Raw genomic sequence first — 23,866 nt, 5'->3', positions numbered from 1 at the left:
ACAAGACTGCTTTTATACCTGAATACAAATGACATCATACAAAGCCAGAACACAAATCACATCCAGGTGAAGATAGTAAGGAGGTTGACATAAACTGTAAAATGTCATGTTAAAATGGATAAATTAATGAGAAATTATGGTCATGTCTGTATTACTGAATTCAATACGAAATTTTAGTGTTGGTGGGAATTTTAACACTGGAGTATTGCCTTAAGAATTCATTCCTGTTTCAGGGTAACCTTTTGCAACTTTTTCAGATCATAAAGGTAAATGAACACATGCAAAAATTTAAACTTTAATCTTGTTGAACATAACATAAAGGTCTGATATGGCTTTGACTGCATGTATTTTGGGGTGGTATGAAAGGGTTACCTGAATTTCTGATGGAATTTGGGACCTGCCCCTACTTCCAGGGCCTGACAAATTTTATTTAGTCTTAATACTACTGCTGCAAAATCTATAAAAGGATACTGAAGGAAGTCTGGTGGGCCAGGAATTTTGGAAGAGGTGGCAATAGATGTCCCAGGCTTCCTCTCATCAGGCAGTTTTTGGGTTGTTTTTCTTTCCTTTGGGCAGTGCAGTTTGGGTTTCTCCTGATCGAGGAGGACTGGCTGCACAGATGGTGGGGGATGGAATTAAGTCTTGTTTTCCACAGCTACCAAAATACAACAAGAGCAATATAAAAACTTGTTTGAAGAAATGCTCCATTCTTTGATCATTAGTTTTAACTATTCTAGCACTACTAGCAGGGATTTTCAGGAGCTGATTTTTGGGCAGGAGTTTGTGTGACTCACTGCTGCGAGCATCTGCGTGACCGCAGTGGAAGGGGCAGTGCCAGGGAGGAACAGACTGGCACTGTGGCTGTGGCACAGAGCTTTGGGACGTCTGTCTGAGCTGGGGTGGCAGCAGCAGGGCTCCTGTGCAGCTGCAGGGTGATGGGCAATGCCTCAGCCTGCTACAGGAATTACTGGAGAGCATTGGCAGCCAGGGGATAACCAGTGAGTTTTATGTTGGCATTGTGAGGAGGGATCACTGGGCCTGGGTGACTTTTTTGGTGTGGAAGGATCTCAGATTGTTGTTTGGCACTTTGGGTAGAGTGGATAAAGTGACCATAGCAACATAAACTGGAACAATGATTTTAAAACCTCTGCTGTTAAAGTCAGCAGCAGGATGTCTGGCTTCTTCATTTACCCTCATTTTGATTTAATTCACTTACATGTTCTTTTGTTATGTATGTAAAAACACCATAGATTTTTTTGATGCTTAGTGCAACACAGAAGCTTGATATCAGACATGATTAATGGGGTTTAATTATGCAAAGTTTCTACCATTGTTAAAATGTATAGGTGCAGATGTGGAGCACTTTTTATACGTTGTCTGCTTAACATATTGTGCTAATGTTCTCCAACATAGTCACTTTGGGTGCTTTTTATACATAATTGTGTAGTACAGACTTTTGGCAGTTTTGTTTGGGTGACCTCTGTCAAAACCTGAGATTCTAAATAGACTTATTCTCTAAAAATTATTTGCTAATGTCACACTGTAATGTATTCCATATGCTTGAGGTATTTGTTTTCCTAACATTCATTTAAAAAGAGCTGCATTTAGCTGAATTCTGGGTGTGAAGTGTAACCTTCAGCTATTATTGTAATTCTGGGTATTCTAAAATTATTACTGAACATCTGTTAGGTGGCTGGGATGGGCTTTTGCTGCTAGAGAGCTGCTACTTCCAGCAGGGATTGATCCTGGAATTGATCATGTGCCTTGTGGCTTGCAGAGAGCGTACTGTGGCCAGTGCAGTGAAAGGATATGGGGAATCTCAAGGCAAGGCTACAAGTGTATCAACTGCAAGCTGTTGGTCCATAAACGTTGTCACATCCTTGTCCCACTGACCTGCAAAAGGCATATGGTGAGTGTGTGCTGTGGCCAGGGCTGAGGGGTGCCACCCTGGCCCCTCATCTACCCCTACCACATCAGGTAGATGTGTCCTGAGTAATGAAATGTGGGCATGGCTATGGATTTGTAACTCTTGGGAGTGTCTGAGTTTCAGTTTCTGTGGAGGACAAGCCTTTGGATTGTGAGCAGAGAGAAAGGGAAAAAGAAAGCTTGTGACACGACTTCAGTGTGCTCAAGCTTGAATTTGACTTCTCCATTGGACGCTGACAATCTCAGAAGTTATTCCTTTTAGCCTCTGGGAATGTTTTAAGAACTAAGACACTGATAGAATTTCTGTACTGCTCTTTTCAGAAATGCTTATTGCTTTCCTGTTCCTGCCATCTCAGTTTCTCCAGTACTGTTTTTTTTCCCTCTCCATCACCCTTATTCCAGTGCCAATGCTGGTGTCTTTCCTAGGCTTTAATCATCAAGACATATAAACATCTGTGTATCTGAATTTTAGCCTATTCCTCTATTCATCCCCAGTATTTCACTGGTGGTTGTTTCATGGTTTTTTGTGACTCAAAACTTAAACCAGTATTTTTCTTTGCTGGTATTGTATGTGACTTGCCTTGACATTACCAATTCTTTGCCAGTTAATTTCTGCATGCTGCTGTACTTCCTGGAATAGTCCTACTTGTCTTGGGGATGAGCCCAGAGTCCAAATGCAGTATAAAATATCTGTTATTGTGATCTTCACAAATTGATGCATAATGAGCAGCAATTCATGTTTTTATTAAGCAGTAAAGGAATTTGTCAGTGCTCTAAATGGAGTGTGTAACATCATGCTGAAGTGTTTACTTGGTTGTAGTTCCATGTGAAACACTCAGAGGTCTTTAAGTAGAATAAAAGTTCGAATTTGGCTGCAAAATCCCCCACTCTTTTAGAAGACAGCCAAGCATCTGTCATAGCTGCAGAGAAAGGCTAATGTAGCATTTAGATCTTGGTAGTCTGGTTTTATCATGCATTACAAGATGGTAACATTTGGACACACAGTCTCCAAAATCCAGTTTTCACAGTGGGAGATGTGGGGGTCTCAGGGAGCTGGAGTTTGAGGCAGGGCACTGCCAGGCTGCATGCCCAGTGTGGTTGCTCTGTGTGTGACCTGTGTGTTTGGCAGGATTCGGTCATGCCTTCCCAGGAACCTCGCTTAGGTGACAAAAACGATGAGGCTGATCTCCCTTCAGAAGACGCTGATGGAAGTGAGTACTTTGTTACTTTAGAATCCCTCTTTTTCCTCTTCCTGTTTACAAAAGTGGAAAAATATGTCCAGTAACATTTAAAGCAAAGTGGCCATAAGCTACTAAATATCTTTGTGTTTATTGATTTTTAAAGCTATTTCAATGAAGGTCTTTATAACCCCATTACATTGATTTGTTTTCCAGTTCCCTACATTCCTTCAAACCGGAAACATGACACCATTAAAGATGACTCTGAGGTACGTTCTTAAAATATTTTTGCAATTTGTATTTATGTACTCCAAATCACAGAATTAACTAGGTTAGAAAAGACCTTTGAGATCATAGAGTCCAACCAAATCATTCAACTTTTTATAAAATAGCTGATTACTTGTTCTGGGCTTTCTGCTGCCCTTTTCAAAAGTCTGTTTTGTTTTTTTTTCCCCTAAAAGTTCATTATTTTTTTTAAAGCATTTTTATTGGATTTTTTTCAGATTTCTTCTGTGTTCAGCTGTTGTCATTCCACTCATGATCCAAGATACCTTTCAACATTTTTGTTTTCTCACTTCCATTTGTTGGAATAACAGTGATTTAGCAGAGGGTTTGACTTTTATGGTCCTTTCAACAAATGGTGGCTCTGCCATGGCCTTGTCTAATGTCCCTAATGGATGCTCACCCTTTCTCACCCTCAGGCCATTGCTGTGGAACTTGGTTCAGTCTGGTAATCCATTAACTACCCAGCTGTCTGAGAGGGGTCGTATAAATAATACCTAAACATTTATAGACAGGTCCTGTGGAAACACAAGCAGAATAACATACACTTAAACTCTTTTTTCTTGTCTTCTGTAGGAGATCTGGCTCAATCTCTGCATATCAACAATGTTCCTTTAGAGCAGTCTGAAAAATCTGAATATGCTTCAGTTCTAAAGGGCTTAAAGACATTTCTTTTAAGAATGCTTCTGGCATGTTTAAAATAAGTAGGATGCACTCTGTAGAACACTGGCAGTTGGTCTGATGTTCCCCTCAGAGCAAGACTGCACCTTTTTCCTTTGCAACAATTTCCTTTCCACTACAATACTTGTCACTACCATTCCTTTCACACTTGAGTGGCTCCTGTTCCTAGAGCCTTATTTTCAGTCATGTAGCTATAGTTTTTTATCTCAAATTCAGAAATGGAAGGGTAGAATTTAAAAGCACATCAGAGAATTTTAATTGCTCACTTTGGCTGGGGCCAGTGCTCAGGTTTGTGTTGAAATTTCGTAGATGCTGATTGCTCAACCATCTTGAATTATGCTGCTCTGATTGTCCCACCTTACCTTTGAGCTGTACTGAAATAATTTAAGGTATCCTGCAGAAAGGAGTTGGTGTTCTGGGAGCTTTGTCTAGAATCTTTAAGCTTAGAGCAATCTCTTCTAATAGCAGTCAATCCCAGATCAAGATTCTTTATATAAACACTTTCCACAGTTCTGCAGAATGCTGATCTGTCTGCAAGTACAGTAGTGAGGTCAGATAAAAATAGGCCACAGAAGTGTGTCAAAGCCTTGGGTATATTGGTAAAACCTGAAAGTCCAAGTACCTGCTGCATTTGTCTAGTTCAGCTGCTCCATCTTCAGTCCCATGTTTTCACATCTAATTCCAGCAAACAGCCAGGATGATAAAATTTCTCCTTTTTAAATAATGAATTTAAAAATAACATTCTTCATAGTGGAATATTTCCTGCAAATTCTCAGACTTGAGAAATTGAGATCTGCTTCTGTGTATTCCTGGGAACCTGTTAGAAATCTTTATTTTCATTGGAATTATAGTGAGCTGAACACAGACAGTTGTTGCCTAAACTGAAACCAAGACAGGTATATTCATTAGCAAATTAGTGTTTCCTTATTCATCTTATTTTTAGCTAGCCTTTATTAATTTGTGCTGTATTTGTCAGAATATGAACAATGCTCTTTACTTTGTACAAAGGATACAATGTACATGGCTTGAGGCTCAGGAATTTGGATAAACTTCATTTCTCAAGGCCTTCTGCTTTCCAGCAGGGAATATGAAAATGATTAGTTGGATGAACTACTGCCTTGAAAAAAACAGTAAATTTCAGTAAGAGCAAAGCCAATGGAAACCAAACATTTTTAAGCAAATGTGTTCCAATCAGCATCCAGCCCTGGGTGCCAGTGCCAAGCAAAGTCAGCAAATTCTGTCCAGTGCTTGAAGATCTCTCTCCTTTAATAGTTACTTGCTATGGAAATGTCTTCAGTTTCTAGCATCTGTTTCTTTTTATGCAGGATCTCAAACCAGTCATTGATGGAATGGATGGAATTAAGATTTCTCAGGGGCTTGGACTCCAGGACTTTGATTTAATCCGAGTTATCGGCCGTGGAAGTTATGCCAAAGTTCTTCTAGTTCGGTTAAAAAAGAATGATCAGATTTATGCTATGAAAGTAGTGAAAAAAGAACTGGTCCATGATGATGAGGTAAAAGTCTGTATTAATTGCATTCTCTTACATATTGTAGAAACTTACTATGCTTTAACAAAAACCATTGAACTGAGCAAGAAGCTCATGTTTCAGATAACTTTTCTGGCAGAGTTGTTTTTCTGACTTTTGAACTAATTTGTCTTTAACTCTCTATGAAGCACCAGGATAAAATCTGGGAGAAATGTCCCTTATTTTAATAACAACTAACAGTTACTAATAGTCTTGGTAGAAATCATGTATTAAGCATTCCAACCTGGATGTGCTAATCTGTAAGTGATGAGATAAATGGGGTGGAGTTTGTGCACTCAATTTTGAAAGAAAGCAAATGAATTTTCCAAAGCAAAAGTATTGTCTGTGTGTCAGAAAAGGAGCTGAAACTTTATTCTTACACTCATGTTGGCAGAGCCTATGTGCAAGTGACTCAGTATTCTGAAATACTTACTCCATGAATTCCAAAATTATGCTACTGCCATTTGAGATTCCAGTGGTTTTGTCTGCCACAGAAATCTGCTGCATTTGTCCATTATTTTCAAATTCCTTGAGGTTTTTTTTTTAAATACAGGATCTCAAATGCACAAGTTTAGGGAAAAAAAGAAAATTAAAAAGGGAAAAAACCAAAAACTCTTCATTTTTTTTTTTTCCTGTAATACACTTCTCTGAAAGTAGGATGTTGGGATGAAAACCACCCAAACACTATTTTAAGTACTCTTTGTGCTAACAGTTTCAATCAGTTGCCCTTGCTGTCATCTGTCATTATTCCAGAGGCTGGACTTAGTTCTCTTAAAATACTTTGGCTTTCTCATTTATTTGATGTTTCTTTTTATGAACCAAGATGAGGCTGTTGTGTGGTTTATTTACTGTTTCCTTTTTAACATATGTTTTTTTCCAAGAAGGTGGGAGCCAAAGCCAAGGCGAGTTTAATGAGTTGTGCAGCTGTTTGAGAACCAGAGGTAGATGAGGAAAAGTTTTCTGGAATTGTGGCTCTCATAATTACATAGAAGATAGAACTAATTGGTTTTTCTTTTCTCTAGGATAGGCTGTATAATGAAATTCTGGGAATTGACAGGAAATTCACTGAATTCTGTGAGTGCATGGCTATTGCAAGTAATGGAAATTTCACCTTAGAAGTGTTCCACAAAGAAAGAAAATCAATTCCATAGCAAGTATCAGCATGTTTAAATTAGCTGGTGCTTTCCAGGGTATGGCTGGTAGTAAAGAGAGGTGAGATGGAGGGAAATCAGCTACCTGGGCTTCTGTTCAGTTCTGCTAAGGTTAGTTTTGTTAAGTGGAACACTGATATAATCCTAATGCCATGTACACAAGTGCACTAATGAAGAGTTAATTTAAAGACTCTTAAAGAGAAGCTCATTTAGTTAAACCAAGAAGAAGGGGATGTATTTAGTGCTTTATTCAAAATTGGATTTTTGGCTCTGGATTTTGGTCTAGACTCAGTTTCACCCTTCCAAGGTGATGTATCTTCATGAGGGTCCACACACAAAACCTAACAGGTTTATTTAATTTGATGGTGACATTTCTTGGTTTCCCCTGAGACTTCAGTGTCAGCATCCATCCCTGACAGGAAGGGCTGATTTCTCAGTCTCTCTATTTATTGTCTCCAGATTGGTTGGGAAGCTGGGAGTATTTGTGGTAAATGGAGAATTTTTAGAACAATTACAGTTCTGTTACATTGGCAAGGTCCTGAGTGTTTGCAGGGTGGCACATGATCAGTGTGTTGCATGAAGGGTGAATATCTGCTGCTAAACCCAGCTGTCTGTGATGTTTAAATTTTGTATGGTATACAAAGTAAAGCTTAAATGCTTTGTTATCACAGCTCTGAATTTTGCAGCACTGTGCCAGTAATCATGCAGACTGTGGTAGGTTTTTATGATGTGGTTTTGCACTGGGTATTCAGGACTTCTCCCTGTTGAAGGATTAAAGATATCTGTGATGCTTTTAATGATTTTGGCTGGACCAACTAAGCAGGTTTTGGTAGTTTCATTGAATTAAATTTGAATTTCAGATGAGGAGATGAAGTTCAGTTCACTTGAACCTTTTAAAAGCTGGAGATTTACGTTGCTTGTGTTACTGGCATGAGTTGCTTCAGCAGCTTTGGGATCATTTATGTAAGAACTGAATTTATTTCCATGCAGCAGTGTGAGCAGTTTCTCAAATATTACAGATGTACGTTATTAACAATGGCTTAGATTTTTGTGCAGGCCTTCCTTGAATGTTTAAATGCCTTCTGAATATATAACTGAATTAGAATGTTTTATAATTTCTTCCAGATTTTGAAGGGTTTTTCCCTTTCTGAAGAACAAAGTAACAATGCCAGTGTGTGTAAGGCAGCACTGTGATGTTCACAGGTGTTTTTCTGGGAATACCCACAGTGGTTATCCAGCAGGAGTTCTGATTGTTCAATTACTCTATTTCAGGATATTGATTGGGTACAGACAGAGAAACATGTGTTTGAACAGGCATCCAGTAACCCATTCCTAGTTGGTTTACATTCATGCTTTCAAACAACAAGTCGGTAAGAAAGATCTGAAATTCTTTTTTTTTTTTTGTTTTTTCTTGAGAATCTTGATCATTGTGCTAAACTGCTTCTTCTAAAGGAAATGTAACCACTGCCATCACACAGCCAGGAATTTTTGGAAAGAAGCATTAGCATTGTCAGGGATTCACTGCTGCAACAAAGTCAGTTCCAGGGGGGGTAGCTCAGGCAGGGGTGTGGAGTTCTGGTGTTCTGGGTCAGACCTGAAGGGAGAGGGGGAATGAGGAAGAGGAGGAGCTGTCCTGCCTTCCTGAGCACAGCCCTGTGAAGTGGGGAACACAGAGCTTCCCAGCAGTTTCCAGCACCTTCTACTGAGGAGGCCAGATCAGTTCTCAGCAGTCCAGTGTTCCTCAAGAGCCTGAGAGTTGGGCTGTGCAGTAACAACCTTTTGATGATAATATAAACTCCTACCTGCACAGTGGTATTGTTACCTGTGAGGCTTAAAAGCCTTTAGCATGTATCAAAGCAGTGTGTGATTTTGAGGAAGTGCTTATTTAACTACTTAGAAATACAATTTCTTTGTCCCTGTGTGCCCAATCCAAACTGGATTATTTGCTGCTAATTTTGCTATTGGAATATGAAGAGAACAAGAACTTTCATGTCCATGCCTGAATATGGGGGAATTGGGATGTGTTTTGGTGATGGTTTGGGATATTTTTTTCACAGGCACCTAATTGTTATTACACTTTTAGAATGCCTCATGCAATATGTGTCATAATCAGAAAATTGTCATTCTATCCAACTTATTTGTAGTGTAGAGTGCAAAGTTGTAAAAAGTTTTCATGGATTATCCACTCATTTATCCTTAAGAATAATCACCTGTTTGTTGCAGTATGTATTGTCAAGTTTTAAAATACAAAGCCATGCACTGTACCTTTTCTTCAGTTCCCAAACGTTTACCTCCCTAATGGTCAGAGCCAGAGGAAATCTTCCTTGCAGGAAAAACAGAGATGAAGGAGGTAGAGGAGCTGTGTTAATGTTCTGAAGGTACAGGGACCAAGGAGTGTTTGGAAGCAGGGAGAAAGAAATAATGATCTCTAAAGGTCACTGAGTGAGGATTTGACCAAAACAAACTTGTCAGAAAAGTAAATAAATCTTCAGACAACTCACAAACTGTTGGGAAAGGCTCTTAAGTTAAAGCTATGTTCCTAAACACTTTCTCACCAAACATAAAGTAGAATTGTACACCTGATACAAGAATTCAAATGGTCAGGTAAGGTAAGGGATTGAGCAGGACATTTCTTGTAACTACTGAAACCCAGAAAAAGTCTGAGTCAGCAGCAGGATCCTGTGCATTCCTCTTTGGCAGCTACACTGATAGAGCTGAGGAGCAGAAATAGGGAAAAAACCTCATGCTGAACATAATCAAAGCTTTCTGTATTCCTGTTGTATCTTTGAGTCCTGCTTTTCCAGCCCAGCTGCTTCTTGCAGTGAAACTCTAGTTTTATGTTGGTAACTTCAGCCATTTGCCATGGATATAGCCATAATGTCATAAATTCACAATTTGATTATAGCTGTAATGTTACAGAATCATAATTATGACCTCATTTACATCAAGCAGGAAAAGCACAATACTGATTCTGAGTGAATAAATTCATCAACATCAGATTGTGTTAAGTGGCCCAAAGAAAATGAGTTGTAATAGAACAGGCTGTGACAAGGGTAGTAATGGGGGAAAGTTGCAAAAAATATTCTTTCTCTTGAATATAGTTTTAAATAAGTTTTTAGCTGAAATCTGTACCTAAATGTGAGACTAATTGATGCTGTATGTAGCTGTTCATTGTTTCAGATACTGATGGTGCTTGTTTCACTATTGTAATAAAGTGCATGCCTTGGACTTGCCCAGAATTGCCAGATAAGTGTCTTCCAAGGATGGCAACAACCTGAAACCTTCATCCAGCAATGCTGGTGGTGTTTCAGTAAATCCTTCTAAACCCAGCAAGGCCTGCCATTACTGACACACTTGAATATGACTTGACAAGGAACTTAAAATTGCAAATTCTGGATGGTGATTAAACACTGGGGACTCCTAAATAGGATAGAAAAGCTGGAAACAGAAAACATCAGGAGTGCTGTAATAAAATACTCATGGCATTGTTATGTATTTTGTTTGTTGCTTATTTAATTTCAGTTTAGCATTTATCTTCTTGTGGGGAGGCCACTCAGAATCCTGCCAGCTGGATTTTGTCCAGTAGATTTTCCTGGTTTAAGTTTTAACGCTTTATAAGTGTTTCAAATGAAGAATCCTTTTCCAAGGAACAAAACAATCACCAGCTAGAGTGAGTGATCTGAGAGACTGGAGCATGTGTTCTCCAAATGGAAGGTTTTCCAGTGAGTGGATGTGTGGAAAGGAGTTTTCAGCTCATGGAAAATGAGATGTACAAGGAAATGCTGCTCCCTGGGCCCAGCCCAACCTTCCCCAGAAGCTTTCCCTCAGCATGTTCCTATCCTGAGCTCTCTCTGACCTTGGCAGCCTTGCCTGGATCATATTTTCCCAAGCATGAAATGTTTCCTGCAGACTAACAGAAATCCTTCTATCTGCCCAGTTCCACCTGGATCTCTGTCCCCTACTGACTATTCCCTCCTCTGGAGCAGCCTGTTTCAAACACTCCTTCTCCAGAGGAGAAAATGAGCCCAGAGCTTCCATCTGGTGCCTGTGCTGTGTACAGTGTGACATTTGTTTAATTCACATAATTATAGCTTGTAATTAATTTATACAGATAAAAGTGGTATCATTTAAACAAAGGGAGTGTTCCTACACAATATGCATCAAATAAGTGCTCTCTTTTTTTCCTTCTTCAGTAGCTTCTGTAACTATAAGAAATCTAAAAGTCTGAATCAAGAGCGGAAGTGAAAATGGCTCAGATTGGAAAAATAAAAACAGCTTTTCTGGAGAGTTTCTTTGGAATGAATTAATTGTGTTCTGTAATTTCAGATTGTTCCTTGTCATAGAGTATGTGAATGGGGGAGACCTCATGTTCCATATGCAACGGCAGAGGAAGCTTCCTGAGGAACATGCAAGGTATTCCCTGCCACAGGGCACGTGTTTGCTTCTGCTCTGCTGCTTCATGGAATTGGATTCTTAAGTTTAGAATGTCCTGCCTGGGAAGAAATGTAAATTTTAGGTTTTTTGAAGGGTATGAGTATTTTTAGAGAGCAAGCAGTTCATCAGTAGTAGCAGTTATTCCAATTTACTCTTCTTTATTGCTTTATATTGAGGTGATGCCTCTTTGATCTGTTGATAGAACATGTAATATTCTGCCTAATTTGCTCTGATGTTGAAATAATACAGTGTTGGTGGGAGAAGATTAAAAATCCAGTTTGCAGGGCCCTGCACTACACAAAGGCTCACTGTCACTCTGAAGAAGAGGAAAAAGATTTCCCATCTGTCTATGTGGAATTTTCAGAAAAAAATCTGTGGAATAAAGAATAAATATTTTCTCAATTAGTAGAATGAAAAAAAAAAATCTCATTTTTGTTTAGGGAATGGTCTTGTAAGTGGTCAGTGTCTTTATGAATAAATGTAGCTTAGGTTTTTTATGCTATTGATACATAAAAGTTGGCTGTAAAATGATGTTTTAAGAACAAATATTTAAATTGCACCAGCTTTTGTACCATCTTAATGTTAATATGAATTTTCTCCTTCTTAATTTCAGGTTTTATGCTGCTGAAATTTGTATTGCTCTAAACTTCCTACATGAAAGAGGCATCATCTACAGAGATTTAAAACTGGACAATGTTCTCTTAGATGCAGAGGGTCATATCAAATTAACAGATTATGGCATGTGCAAGGTAGGATTTTCCTGACCTTCCTTCTGCCACTATTGGAGAACACTAAGAAAATTCATCTTTATATTAACATTGGTGTTACTGAGCCCAGAATTTGGTTATGGAATTGGAAGTTTATTCTGAAAAAACTTAACTGTTGAATAGAACCACATTTGGAACTGAATTGTAATAGAAGTTGTTTTGTTTTTATTTCCCCCAACATTTATTTGAAAGGGACTTCAAATTGTGTAACTGATTTTTTTAAAGTATATCTGTAATTAGTAAGCAAAATATTGTTATCCACATGTTTTAGCTCACTTTTAATCAACTTTGCTGAAGGGGAGCTGTGGAGTCCTAGGCCATTTTGAGCACTATGAGTATTTATTCTGTGAAAGAAAGCTCTTTAAGCTCCATGAGTAACTTGGGTTTTAAGCCTACTTAAAGGAAATACCCAGAAAAGGAGTTCAGCTTTTAATTTATGAACTGATTTCTGCATGTAGGAAGGTTTGGGCCCAGGTGACACTACAAGCACTTTCTGTGGGACACCAAATTATATTGCACCAGAGATCCTCCGAGGAGAAGAATATGGTAAGTCATGACTAAACCTATAATTACAATAAATATAGCTGTAGCTTGGTTCAAATACAATTAATTTTTTTACTTACACATTTGTGTTAATATATAATAAAACTTGTGTTCTTCTTGTACAGTTTAATTTTTGTCCTGAAATAAAGGTTTTTTTCTCTTCCAGTCACTAATTTCAGCTTATTTTAAATCATACTTGGCCTGAAAAAAATTTATTAAATTATATTATAGGAAAATATTTCAACTGCAGCTTTGCTGCCTGCAGACACCTCTGAGTTCCCCTCCATTTGTCATACCAATTGAGAAAACTCAGACTCATCCAGTGATGATGTAAATCATGTCAGTGATTTCAGTACTAAAACCAGGCCATCAGTGTTGATTTGGGTGAGAGAGGAGATGCAGATCCAAGGAGTGCTGGCTGAGAGAGCTGTGTGTGCCATTGCAGGGTTCAGTGTGGACTGGTGGGCACTGGGGGTGCTGATGTTCGAGATGATGGCGGGGAGGTCCCCGTTCGACATCATCACTGACAATCCAGACATGAACACTGAAGATTACCTCTTCCAAGGTACAGCCTTTGGGGTTTGGGCTGCTTCTTTTGGGGGGTACTGTCATGGGCAGTTTGCATGGCACGAGTTGGGATTTCCTTTCCCACTGTTACCCCAAGCCCAGTGTGAAATTGCCAACTCCACAACAGGCAGAACTTCTTTAAAGCAGTTCCTACAGTTCTGTCGTGCTTTTCTTGAAGGGCTGATACAAAATCAATTTCTGTTTAAAAATCACACACTGAGGACTGAAAGTTTTATTTCCTGTGTAGACAACAAATAATAGCAGAAGGTAATGAAGGTAACATATCCCTTGGGAAATCTTGCAAAGTCAGTTGAACAATGCCTTGAATTCCTTTAGCTCCTTCTGTTTGCATGGTTTTAAATAATTTCTTTATCTTCCATTTTTAACTGGTGCCATGCTGAATTAATAAGTGTTTGCATTGAAATCATGGTCAGTGTCACAAACCAAAAGCCAATACTTGCTGTTTTTAAACCTGTCACAGTTATTCTGGAGAAGCCAATCCGGATTCCAAGGTTTCTTTCTGTCAAGGCTTCCCATGTGTTAAAAGGATTTTTAAACAAGGTAAATAACGTTCTCTTATTTTTAGCATCTGCAAGCTGGAAGTCAGAGCTTCCTGTTGAAAGTGATACAGTTAAGAAGTTAATCTGCTTACTACTAAGAAAGTCTATAAAACCTTGGTATCCTCTATGTGAAAAACCCCACTTAGTTTCGAAATTACTGAGGGAATTCTACAGCATAGGCTTGATGTTCAACTAGGTGCAGGCTTTTAAAAAATAATTCTAGCTTTGTTTATGAACTCCTTTCTGTAATACTTATTACTCAGTTAAGCTGACTGAAATCTGAGGAACCATTTGAATGGAAAAAAGGTTATGAACTGCACATTGCTAAATAAATCCCTTATTTTAAGAAGTTGTAAAAGATAATTTAAAAATTAAATTTCAAACAAATTTTATTAAAAAAATATTAAACGTTCCTTGTAGCCATAGTGTGTTTATCCCAGCAGAGTTTGCACAGTCATGGGAATGCTGGAGTCATCTCTGTGGGCTTTTGGCAAACGTGGGCTGTAAGAGGCTTGGAGTGTGTAATTCCAGTGTCTGTGTTTTCCACAGGATCCCAAAGAAAGGCTTGGCTGTCAGCCCCAGACAGGATTTGCTGATATCAAGTCTCACACGTTTTTCCGCAGCATAGACTGGGATCTGGTAAAAATCAGTCCTTGTGTTTCTGGGTGTTCAAAAGGAATAATTCAGTAATTTATTACTTGTGTGCATAGGAACAACCCTGTTGCAAACAGGGAAAATGAATTCTAGAAGTGTAAAAGTAGTGGTGACAGTGCATAAAAACCCAGCTGAATGTACCAATTCTATGACTCCGAAAATGAGGAGGATTATTCAGGTGGTGTCAGGGTTTTAGTGACCTGAGGAGGAGTGAACAGGATCAGTCCCTTTTGGTAAGGATGTGGCAGGAGAGCAGTGGGGTTATTTATAAAGGGGCTTTGCTTACAGTTTGCAGGTTTTCTTTAGTGCTGCTGAGATGAGGGAGGGTTTTGTTTGTGGTGAAAAAGCAGTGGGTTTGCAAGCGTAAAATTGTACCAAAATTGGGTTTTTAAATCTTCTGCTACTTGGTAATTGTGTTACCTTCTGTCTCCAGTGTGGAAACCATCCCAGAAATGCCATAGTAACATTGACACTTGAGCAATAAAGCTGTAAAGTCTGGAGCACCTCCCTATCAGCATTACATTTTTAATAGGTAGTTAAGAATTGAAAAGTGTGTCTGTAGTATTTCCATAGTCTGGGAAGGCTGCAGGAAGTGTAGGAAGAGGCAGCACTAACATGAAAGAGTTCAGATGAGAGAAAGCTGCACAGTTTCATTTTCCCTTTGAAGCTGCTGCTCTGAATTTCATTGTAACATTCTTGAGAGAACACAGTGCAGAAAGAGCCCCTGCTTTAAAAGACCTGGTGTTTACAAAATTATCCCTGTAATGAGGCCTCTCTGTAATTTTGTCAGACATCCCTTGGAGTTTTCCCTTCAACCTGAGTGCATTTGATTTGGGGTTTTTTAATTTTTTAAGTTTTGTTTTTTTAAAAAAAAAGGTTTATTTTTTTATGGTTTGTTTTTCCTTTGTTTCTTGTGGGTTTTTTTGGGTTTTTATTTTGTTGGGGTATTTTGGGGTTTTTTTCTTTTTCTATCTTGTGGTGCCCTAGTGCAGCTCACCTGGGGGTGTGGAACAGAACATCATGTCCTGCAGTTTGTTCTGCTCTGCAGTTTTTTTGAGAGAGAGGGGAAAAAGACAACTGTTGGATTTGTATTTTGTTTATTTATAGAAAAAAAACCTCTTCATCGAAATTTGTACTTATTGGTCAACATTTGTGCTGATTTAATTTTTACATTTTCTAACATTTTTATGGCTGAAAGCTTTAATATTAAATCCCTATTTTTTAAAAAGGGGGAAGATTTAGGTTATCTGTTTCATGATATGATTAGGACAGTACTGGTCAGCAGGATCGAAGTCAGATAAATTTGAGGTTAAATTTCTAATAAGTTTTGGCAAATGTACTCAGGAAATAAATGAGAAAATACTTGGAAAGCTTTTTTAGTTATTAGAATCTTCTACTCATCACCTGCATTTCAAAGAAACCATTTGGACTTAAAAGCTTTTCCAATTCTTTTCAAGTTGTAACCTAAGGAAATGAGTCAAACACTGATTTAAAACTTGTTCTGTGTGAAGCTTGAGCTAAATGGAAAAATAAGTACAGGGAAAGTGAGCACACAGTCCAAGAACATTTTTCCTGGTGTTAGTCATCCAAGTGTGTGGCACAGCCCAGAACACTTCAGATTGCTCACTCTGGTGTAGGATGGCTCAGCAGCATCCAGGGCAGTTCCTTTTTGGATTGTTTTGAGATTTTCAGTCTATTCCTATCTCAGTGCCTGTTTTTTTTTGTGTATTTAACCATTATATGCTGGAGCAAGAACTACAAAGCCATAGCTCCTGTTTGCAGTGAGGTATTTTCTAGAGCTGCACTACCTATTTTTTTCCCTTATTTTCTCAAGTTAAAGGCTGAAACTTCTCTCTATGGCTGATTTAAGAGGGCTTTTATGCTTTACTGAGTGTAACAAAGGAGGAAATGTGATGTTTAACCCCTTGTGGAATAATGCCTGGCTGTTGGATGTGAGTGTGTGGCAACAGCTCACAGGGAGAGACAGTCCTGCCACCCTCCTTCAGGTTTTAAATATTCATTTTGCTGATTCCTTCACGTTGCCATTCTTGTTTGGGAGGAGCTGATTATTTCTTCCTCAAAACTTTGTTTTCCTGGTGCTGTCTCACACCTGATCATCGATGGGATGTTGATGTGTTAGTGTGACAGTTTCACAATTTTCTCCTATCTCCATCTATACTTCCTGTGCTCTTGTCTGAAACCTGAAATCCAAGATTTTTCTCTGATTTTTTTCCCTGTTTTGTTTGCTCTGTACCAAGCATCATGAGAGATCCTGGCCTTAAAATCAGTAATACAAGCGATCATTTTGGTCAGTGGTTACTCCTCACTCTCATCACATTTACCTGTCCTAAGTTAGATTGTGGAGGTTTGTAGCCTAGACAGTTTTGTAACTGAATATGAATGTTGGAATTACAGTGTTGGTGTCTGTGCTACTATAAATTGGACTATGTGACAGATTGCACACAAATGCAGGAAGAAAAGTAGGTAGATTTCTCAGGAACAAAAGTAAATATATTGTGCTAACTGCTTTATTGCAGCACTGTGGGAATTTATCAGTCCTGAGGCAAATCTACCAATTTAGAGAAAACTTAAAAGGCTGAATAATTTGTGGATTTTTATTTTAAAATGCAGAGCAGTAACTGTATTTGTGTCCGTTACCTGGCGTGTAGGGTGTACTACTTGGTATTTTGATGTTCCTTTCCAATAGCATTTACAGCAGTTAGATTTGAGTTTCCTGAGGGGTGCTGTAACTCTTGCACACCGTAATTTTTTCCTTTTCCCCCCCATATTTTGTGTAGCTGGAGAAGAAGCAGACGACGCCCCCGTTCCAGCCGCAGATCACGGACGATTATGGGTTGGATAACTTCGACACGCAGTTCACCAGCGAGCCCGTGCAGCTCACCCCAGATGATGAGTACGTGCTGCTTCGCTAGAAATTATCATTCAGAAATAATCAGAATAACTCAGAAATTATCTGCAAATCACTAAGAGGCGCTGTGCTTGCCGTTAGAACATTGTCACGTTACAGTAAATGTGAAATTCTTTATATCTTGCATAATTTCTTAGATGATAGAAGACTGCTCAGTGTTCTGATAAACTAAACGCTGCTCTCATTTGTTTTTCAGAGATATAATAAAGCGAATAGATCAGTCAGAATTTGAAGGATTTGAATATATTAATCCATTGTTGCTGTCAACAGAAGAAACAGTATGAAGGAATGACCTCGTTGGGGACAGTGTGAATGACATTAATTTATCCTTAACTACAGTATATGCATGCAAGGCTGGGGACTGGTCACTGGATGGAGACCAATGATCTAAAAACAAATTTGCTGCTGAAAATCAAAGAAGAGAATAATGATTTTGGTGAGTGTCCTCTGCCACTTAGTGATTCTTAAGTTCTGGGCACTGACACAACTGGCTTCATTAATGAAGGAATTTGCATTTTGTGCCTGTATCATGAAGGATTGAAACTTTCATTGCATTCCTGCAAAAGGAGATCATGAGAAACTTTGAGATCCACACACTTTCTACAAACATTTGATGCAATGAGCTCCCAGTTGAAGAGTATTACAGTGTAACATCCTGAAGAATAAAATATATTATGGTGGTGTTGAAGCTTATTTTTGATGCCTTTTTTCACAAGTGGTACCTGTCTAAACATCTCAGATATATTTAAAAGGAGTTGTGTTTTATTAGCAATCAAAACATAAATTTGGGTACAAGATTTAAGTGCCTAAATGGATAAACTGCATTGAAGGATTATTGCGTATTTGGGACGTTCTTACACCTGGTAAGTTCTGCTTGTTAATATTAAATAACATTTCCATCTGAAACATACAGTTCACAGCTGCAGCCTGATGTTTAGTTGAATTTCCACAGAATTTGGAATGCAGAGTGATTCAGTGAGATTAATTCCAAATTAGAATTTACTGTATCAATTTCAGAATCTGTTGTCTTAAACTCCAAATTTACCAAAATGTAGAGATTGAAGAAAACTAAATTTGCACACAAAGGATTTCTAAACATACTGAAGCAGTGCCTACACCTACAATGATATTGTGTTGTATATTAGATTTTTGAAAAGTATTTTTATCAACAATACAAATATCCAAATGTAGAACAAAAGCATAGTAAAGCATAGCCTTAAAGTTTAAGTAGTAAATCTAGAATAACCATAAGATAAAATCCACTTTCCTGATAAAGCACACCTCCTATTATGATAAACTGTCTGCTTACAGTTGCTCAGTGTACATTAATAACTAATCATTCTGCAGCAGAGAATGGGCTCTTTCAGTGAAATGATTTGCATCAAAGTAGTACAATTCTTTTAATGGAAGAACAACGAATACCTAAGAAATTGGAAGAAGCAAAAGACAGCTATGGAATCCCTTCTGGAGGGAGCTGGGAGGTGCCAGGGGCAGGGGAGGGCTCAGGAGCTGGCAAAGCCTGCGGGAGGGGCTGGAGCCGTGCCGGGCCCGGGGCTCAGCCCTGGGACAGCAGCGAGCCCCTGCTGCCTCCAGGCCGCTGTGGGAAGGGAAAACAAACCCTGTGCTGGGGCATCTCACCTGACTGGGTGTAAAACACAGGATAAATTGTGACACTTTCACTTTCTTTACATTAACCTATGGTTTTCTCAGGGTACAGCATTGCATTAGGTGCTGAACATGACATCTTTGGGACTCACATCCAAGTCATGAGGTGCTAGGACCAGACTGCCAAAACATTGTTTGAAGTATTCAATTAATCATTGATTAACAATCTAGGTTTTTTATCCCCTCCTTAGCCACGATTTTGCAGACCTGTGGTTGTTTAGTTCTATGAATCCCATTCAGGTTTCAGTTGTGGTTTCTCTGTTGGACTGTAGCTTTTCATATTCAGCAAAATGTGTTTTAATCAGCACTAAATAATTTAACTAGTAAAACAGTACTTGCCTCAAATGCCTGGACTTTAGATACTTTATTATCTACTAAAGGCAACATTACCTTTTAAATGTAATCTGACACTTTAATTGCTCCTTTTTCCCCTTTTCCCTCTTATTTTGTTTTCCCTGAAATGTTTTCAACTCCCCTGGTACTAAAGCTAATCAGTAGTGATCAGAGTGACTGCAGGCAGCTCATGAGGAACTGTGACAGGTTAAAGCTGTCCTTTGACATGCCAGGGCATGGAACTTTAAACTGGAAATATTAGAAATGTGGGTTGGGGTTTTTTTTAACCTTTTTTCTAGGTTTCAGAACATTTTGGGAGGGAGGGAAGGAAGACTAGAAAGACACATTTTGCTAATCAAACATTGTAAAGACTATTTGATTTTTATTTAAGAATTTACAGGCATTTACAATGTTGCTGTGTTGCCAAATAGTTTGCTGGGTACAAGTTTGGTTGCTCATGTGCAAGTGTTTGAATAATGTTCTGTTCATGACGAAGGGGAAATTTTTTATATGAAGTACTTGTTTTATAAATAAAAGAAAATGAAGGATGTAATTAAATGTGTGGTTTGGAAAAAAAATCCTAATATATTACAAATGGATCTGGTAATGATATATAGTTGTCTTATTTGAAATAGTAAATGAAAATTCTAGCTAATTTAATGATTGTAAAACAGTAAATATGTTCTTGTAGTTTTGTATAATTAATTAGTTGGGATCTTTGCTGACCAGTTTTAATTGTGCAGAAGATGGTATACTAATCCATAACAGCTGAGATCATTTATATTCTTGCACATCTATTAAAGACTTTAATGAAAAAGTTAATAGACTGTTATTATTTATCAGTGAACTGGGCTGTGTCCAACCTCTGAACCAGACCCCAGATGTAAATTCAATCTATAGGCACCTCCCTGGATTTTTATACTGTACTCTGTTCATTCTGTACCTGAATCCCAGCTCAGCTGCAGGTTGAGCTCCAGGGCACAGGGAGATAAACCAGAGCAGGTTGGTGCTCTCATCCCTTGCTTTGTGGTTACTGAACTGTCACTAAATGTTATTTATTGTCATTCCCAGGCTTAGCAAGTGTTCCCCTGCTCCTCTTGGGGAGTGACCAAAGAGCAGCTGAGCCTCCTGAGCCCCTCCCAGTCCCACCAAGCTCTGGCTGTTCCCTGCTCTCAGCCCTTGGTGGTGGCTGGGGGGGCTGTGTGGAACTGGTACAAAAATCACCTCTTTTGGCTCACTGTGTTAAATCTCACTGCAGCTCAGCATTGTGACAATGGCAGAAGTGTTCCTTCTGCAGCCTAATTAGCCCAGTCATATTAATCACCTGCTTAACACTGAGCCTGACTTGGAAGCCTGCACTGGAAGGTTTTGAATTTAGCTGGGCTCCTTCAGGAACATGAAAAATCCCAAACCCTTTATTTGGTCTGGACTTAATAGTTAGACTCCCAGGATCAATTGTACAATTGTACTTTCTTACTGAGGTATTAAAACAACCAAAAAAAGCCAAATTCAAATTACTTTTTAACTCAGTTTATTTTCATAGATGATCTGTTTAGAAAAAAAAAAAAAAGTAAAGTTTTGGATTTGACTAAGTATCAGTTGTCTTTTGTTCAGCTGCTTTCTTCTGTCCTGAGAGATTCAGAACTCTGGTGCATCAGCCAAAGTTCTAGGGATTTCCAGTAGTGCATTTTTCCAGGAGTATCAAGTCTGATTTCCCTGGGGGGTGGGTCTCTGGGACATCCCAGAGCACTGTTTTCAGAACTAGAGCTACTTTCTGTGCATTTGAGAGGCTTTAAAATAAAATTTAAAAAAAAAAAGGGGCAGGTGACATTTATCCTTCTATTGAGTTACTGGTTTATGTCAGACACAAGGATGTGCTTCCTTGACATGTTTTTTCTTTCCCTTTGTGAGAGCTTCATCCTTGGCCTTGTTCCTTTGCTCTCCACTCTTCTGGATTTACCACATGACATCATCTGCACTTTCAGACAAGCACTTGGCAAGGTGGCCATCGATGTCCAGCTGGGAGAGTCTGCAAACACAGGAACAGTCACATCCTTCTACTGAGTGCTCTTTACTCCCAGAAGTGTTCTGGTACCTTTAGTGGGGCAGTCACTCCTGTGCCCAAATCCTCCAAAACCTCCCACCCTTGCTGTTACTGCTGCTCGAACTGGAGCTGAGTGGCACAGACCTGAACATGGAGACCTGATGCATTTTAAGCCTTTCTGTCTAAGTCTCTTGACAGAATGACCAAAATCATCTAAATATTAATGTAGCCTGCAGGGTTAGAGGACCTGTGAAAAAGCACATTGTCAGCAACTCTGACAGCCTAAGTACTGTGAAACTGTGTTAACAGCTCTTACTGTAGAGCAGATATTCAACTTGTAAATGGGATTAAAGTAGGTAATGCTGACAGCTAAAAAGGACCTTATAGTAGAAGTTCTGTCTGCTTTTGTTATTCTGTATATAGAGGATGCATCTAGAACCTGCTGGGGTTCGTTTATGGGAAAGCTATGAAAAAAAAAAAAAAAACCCACAAACTTACCTTCCACTAAACTGCATCAGACACATTGGACAACTGTCAAGAGCTGAAGCTGCTTCATGCTGGTTTTCCATCTTCTCCTCAGGGCTCTCAGCCCCAGGAGTGCTCCTGAGCTGAGGCTTCTTTGCAGGCACCCCTGCTGGAAGATCCTCCTGACGTGTTTGGATTTGAGGCTTTTCCTCACCCCTTTCCTTCCTGTCTGCCCTGCTGTTCTGTACAGTGCCTGTGTGCTGCTGCTGAGGGCTCAAAGCTTCTGCAGGGTTTTGTAGCGAGGCTGAGGGCTGTGCTGAGCTGCTGTGCCCAGGGAGTTTACATGACTTAGGACTCTCATCCAGCTCTGAAACACCTTTTGTGTCTGCCCCAGATGCAGTTTTGGCTTGATCTGTACCGGTTCCCCTGCAGGTTTTCTCAGCTGTGGATGATAAGCTTTTCAGTTTATCTGCTTGGTCCTGTCCTTTATGTAATTCATTGCCCTGGCTCTTTGTTGGCTTCTGGGAGCTCAGGTCCTTGGGGTTCAGATATTCTTCTTTGTGAAAAGATGGGAATGATACCCACTGAAAGTCTTTTATTCCCACTGTAAAGACTTCCTGGTGTTCTGGACTCTTTTCCTGTTGTTTCTACAACACATACACACAGAATGTCTTTAGCAAATGTAGTTCAATCAATACCTAAACCCAGGCTTTGGGAACACATTGCAAATACTGAGAAAGCTGAACTACAAGGAAGAAAAGAACATTTTATTTATGTCCCTCCTCCAAGATTTTCCTGGAGCTGATGGAATATGAGCCTTCCCTGAGCATTTCTAAATGGATACTATGGGTTCTCATGTTCCAGAGAGACTAAGGATGAAAACAACAACCTGCTGCTGTTCAGGGGGAAAAAAAGTACTTTATAAGGACTGATTCTTTATGTTGTGATGTTGCCTAATGCCACTGGAGTGCTGTCAGGGTGGGTTCTGTGTAATTAACTCCTCCATTAACAATTTTCCAGTTTCATTCCCAAGGGAGATGCTGGTGTTTATGGCAGTCAGCATCCTTCCACAGGCTGCCTCTTCCCAGCAAAATGTTGGAAAGAATTTGCTGTACTGCCAAAAAAACCTCTTGTAGCTGTCCTTATGTAGCTGCCACACCATGCCCAGCCACACCACTGCACACAGCAATTAAAGAGCTGAAACCCCACATCTCTAAAAGCTATTTCAGGTTGTTTCCCATTAACCAGGCTGTCGCTATGGGATGCAGGACACGAAGTGCAGAAACAAGGATACAGCACACTACCTTTTCCAAGAACTCCGGAAAGCTGGGCACTGTGTCCCAGTTTGTGCAGTGTGAATCTTGACTGATGTCTTTCAGTAGTAAAAGCCAGGTTTTCTCACACTCATTTAATTCTTCCTTTTCAAACCAGGAACATCTGTCAGTCAATGGCCTGTAAAGACACAGTCCAGCAGTTTGAAGATGAAAGAGAAGAAAGAAAATACTCTTACACTGATACTAATTTGCCTCTTTTTCTGGAACACAAAGATATTATTGAGCCTGCAAACTATTTTTTGCAGCTTTATATGACTTAGGTAATTTGTACAGCTAGCAAAAATTGAATGTCTAAATGCTTTCCTTTCTGCTTGTGACAAATGAGCAGTAGGTATCTATCACTATCTTCACTTCCAAGTGAAACAGTTAAGTGCAGCCACTGTCTTGTCTTCTCAAATACCAAACTCAACACCTGCTGTGCACAGAAATCATGGAAGTGTTTGCACTGAGGGTGGCAATCACATCGGTTCCCATGTATGCCCAGACATTCCCACACTGCCATTTGAAATTACTGATTATCTTCCCAAACAATTCGATTTAATCGATCCTAGGAACAGTATAAAGACAATTCCAAGGGAAGGACGGATTGTTAATGTCACAATGGTATTTCCAGCATTCTTCCTGATGAGTTTTCTTGGGTTGCTGCCCAGGAATGAAGCTGCACGAGGAAGAAATTAGAAACAACTTGCCCTCAAAGAGCAGAGTGATCAACCTCTCACAGCCCATGGTGGGCTCGAACACAACCCGAACCGCTGCCTTCAGTCCTCCCGAAATCCAGGGCTGGGAAAAACAGGAAACATTTCTGAGCTCCTGTGAGCCGTATTCTG

General features: G+C 39.3%; 1 protein-coding gene across 2 annotated transcripts in view; it reads left to right on the top strand.

Moving 5' to 3' along the window:
* The window catches only part of PRKCZ (protein kinase C zeta), a 39,813-nt gene extending 19,795 nt beyond the window's left edge, over positions 1-20,018 (top strand). The window contains exons 6-18 of one of the 2 annotated variants that reach the window (XM_062507796.1): positions 1,778-1,909; positions 3,077-3,137; positions 3,321-3,373; positions 5,393-5,581; positions 8,017-8,114; positions 11,071-11,157; positions 11,792-11,927; positions 12,404-12,491; positions 12,934-13,053; positions 13,537-13,616; positions 14,165-14,254; positions 17,068-17,183; positions 17,395-20,018. In XM_062507796.1, the coding sequence (XP_062363780.1) occupies positions 1,778-1,909; positions 3,077-3,137; positions 3,321-3,373; positions 5,393-5,581; positions 8,017-8,114; positions 11,071-11,157; positions 11,792-11,927; positions 12,404-12,491; positions 12,934-13,053; positions 13,537-13,616; positions 14,165-14,254; positions 17,068-17,183; positions 17,395-17,482 (1,338 nt within the window). In that variant the 3' untranslated portion in view covers positions 17,483-20,018. Of the gene's footprint in view, positions 1-1,777; positions 1,910-3,055; positions 3,138-3,320; positions 3,374-5,392; positions 5,582-8,016; positions 8,115-11,070; positions 11,158-11,791; positions 11,928-12,403; positions 12,492-12,933; positions 13,054-13,536; positions 13,617-14,164; positions 14,255-17,067; positions 17,184-17,394 lie in introns of both variants that reach the window. The other variant, XM_062507795.1, reaches the window with a different exon arrangement.
* The last annotated feature ends 3,848 nt before the right edge of the window (positions 20,019-23,866 follow it).

The sequence above is a fragment of the Cinclus cinclus genome, chromosome 23 (assembly GCF_963662255.1).
Source record: "Cinclus cinclus chromosome 23, bCinCin1.1, whole genome shotgun sequence".
Classification (NCBI taxonomy): Eukaryota; Metazoa; Chordata; class Aves; order Passeriformes; family Cinclidae; genus Cinclus; species Cinclus cinclus.
Note: the sequence above shows the minus strand (reverse complement) of the source record. Positions and strands in the feature narration are given on the sequence as shown.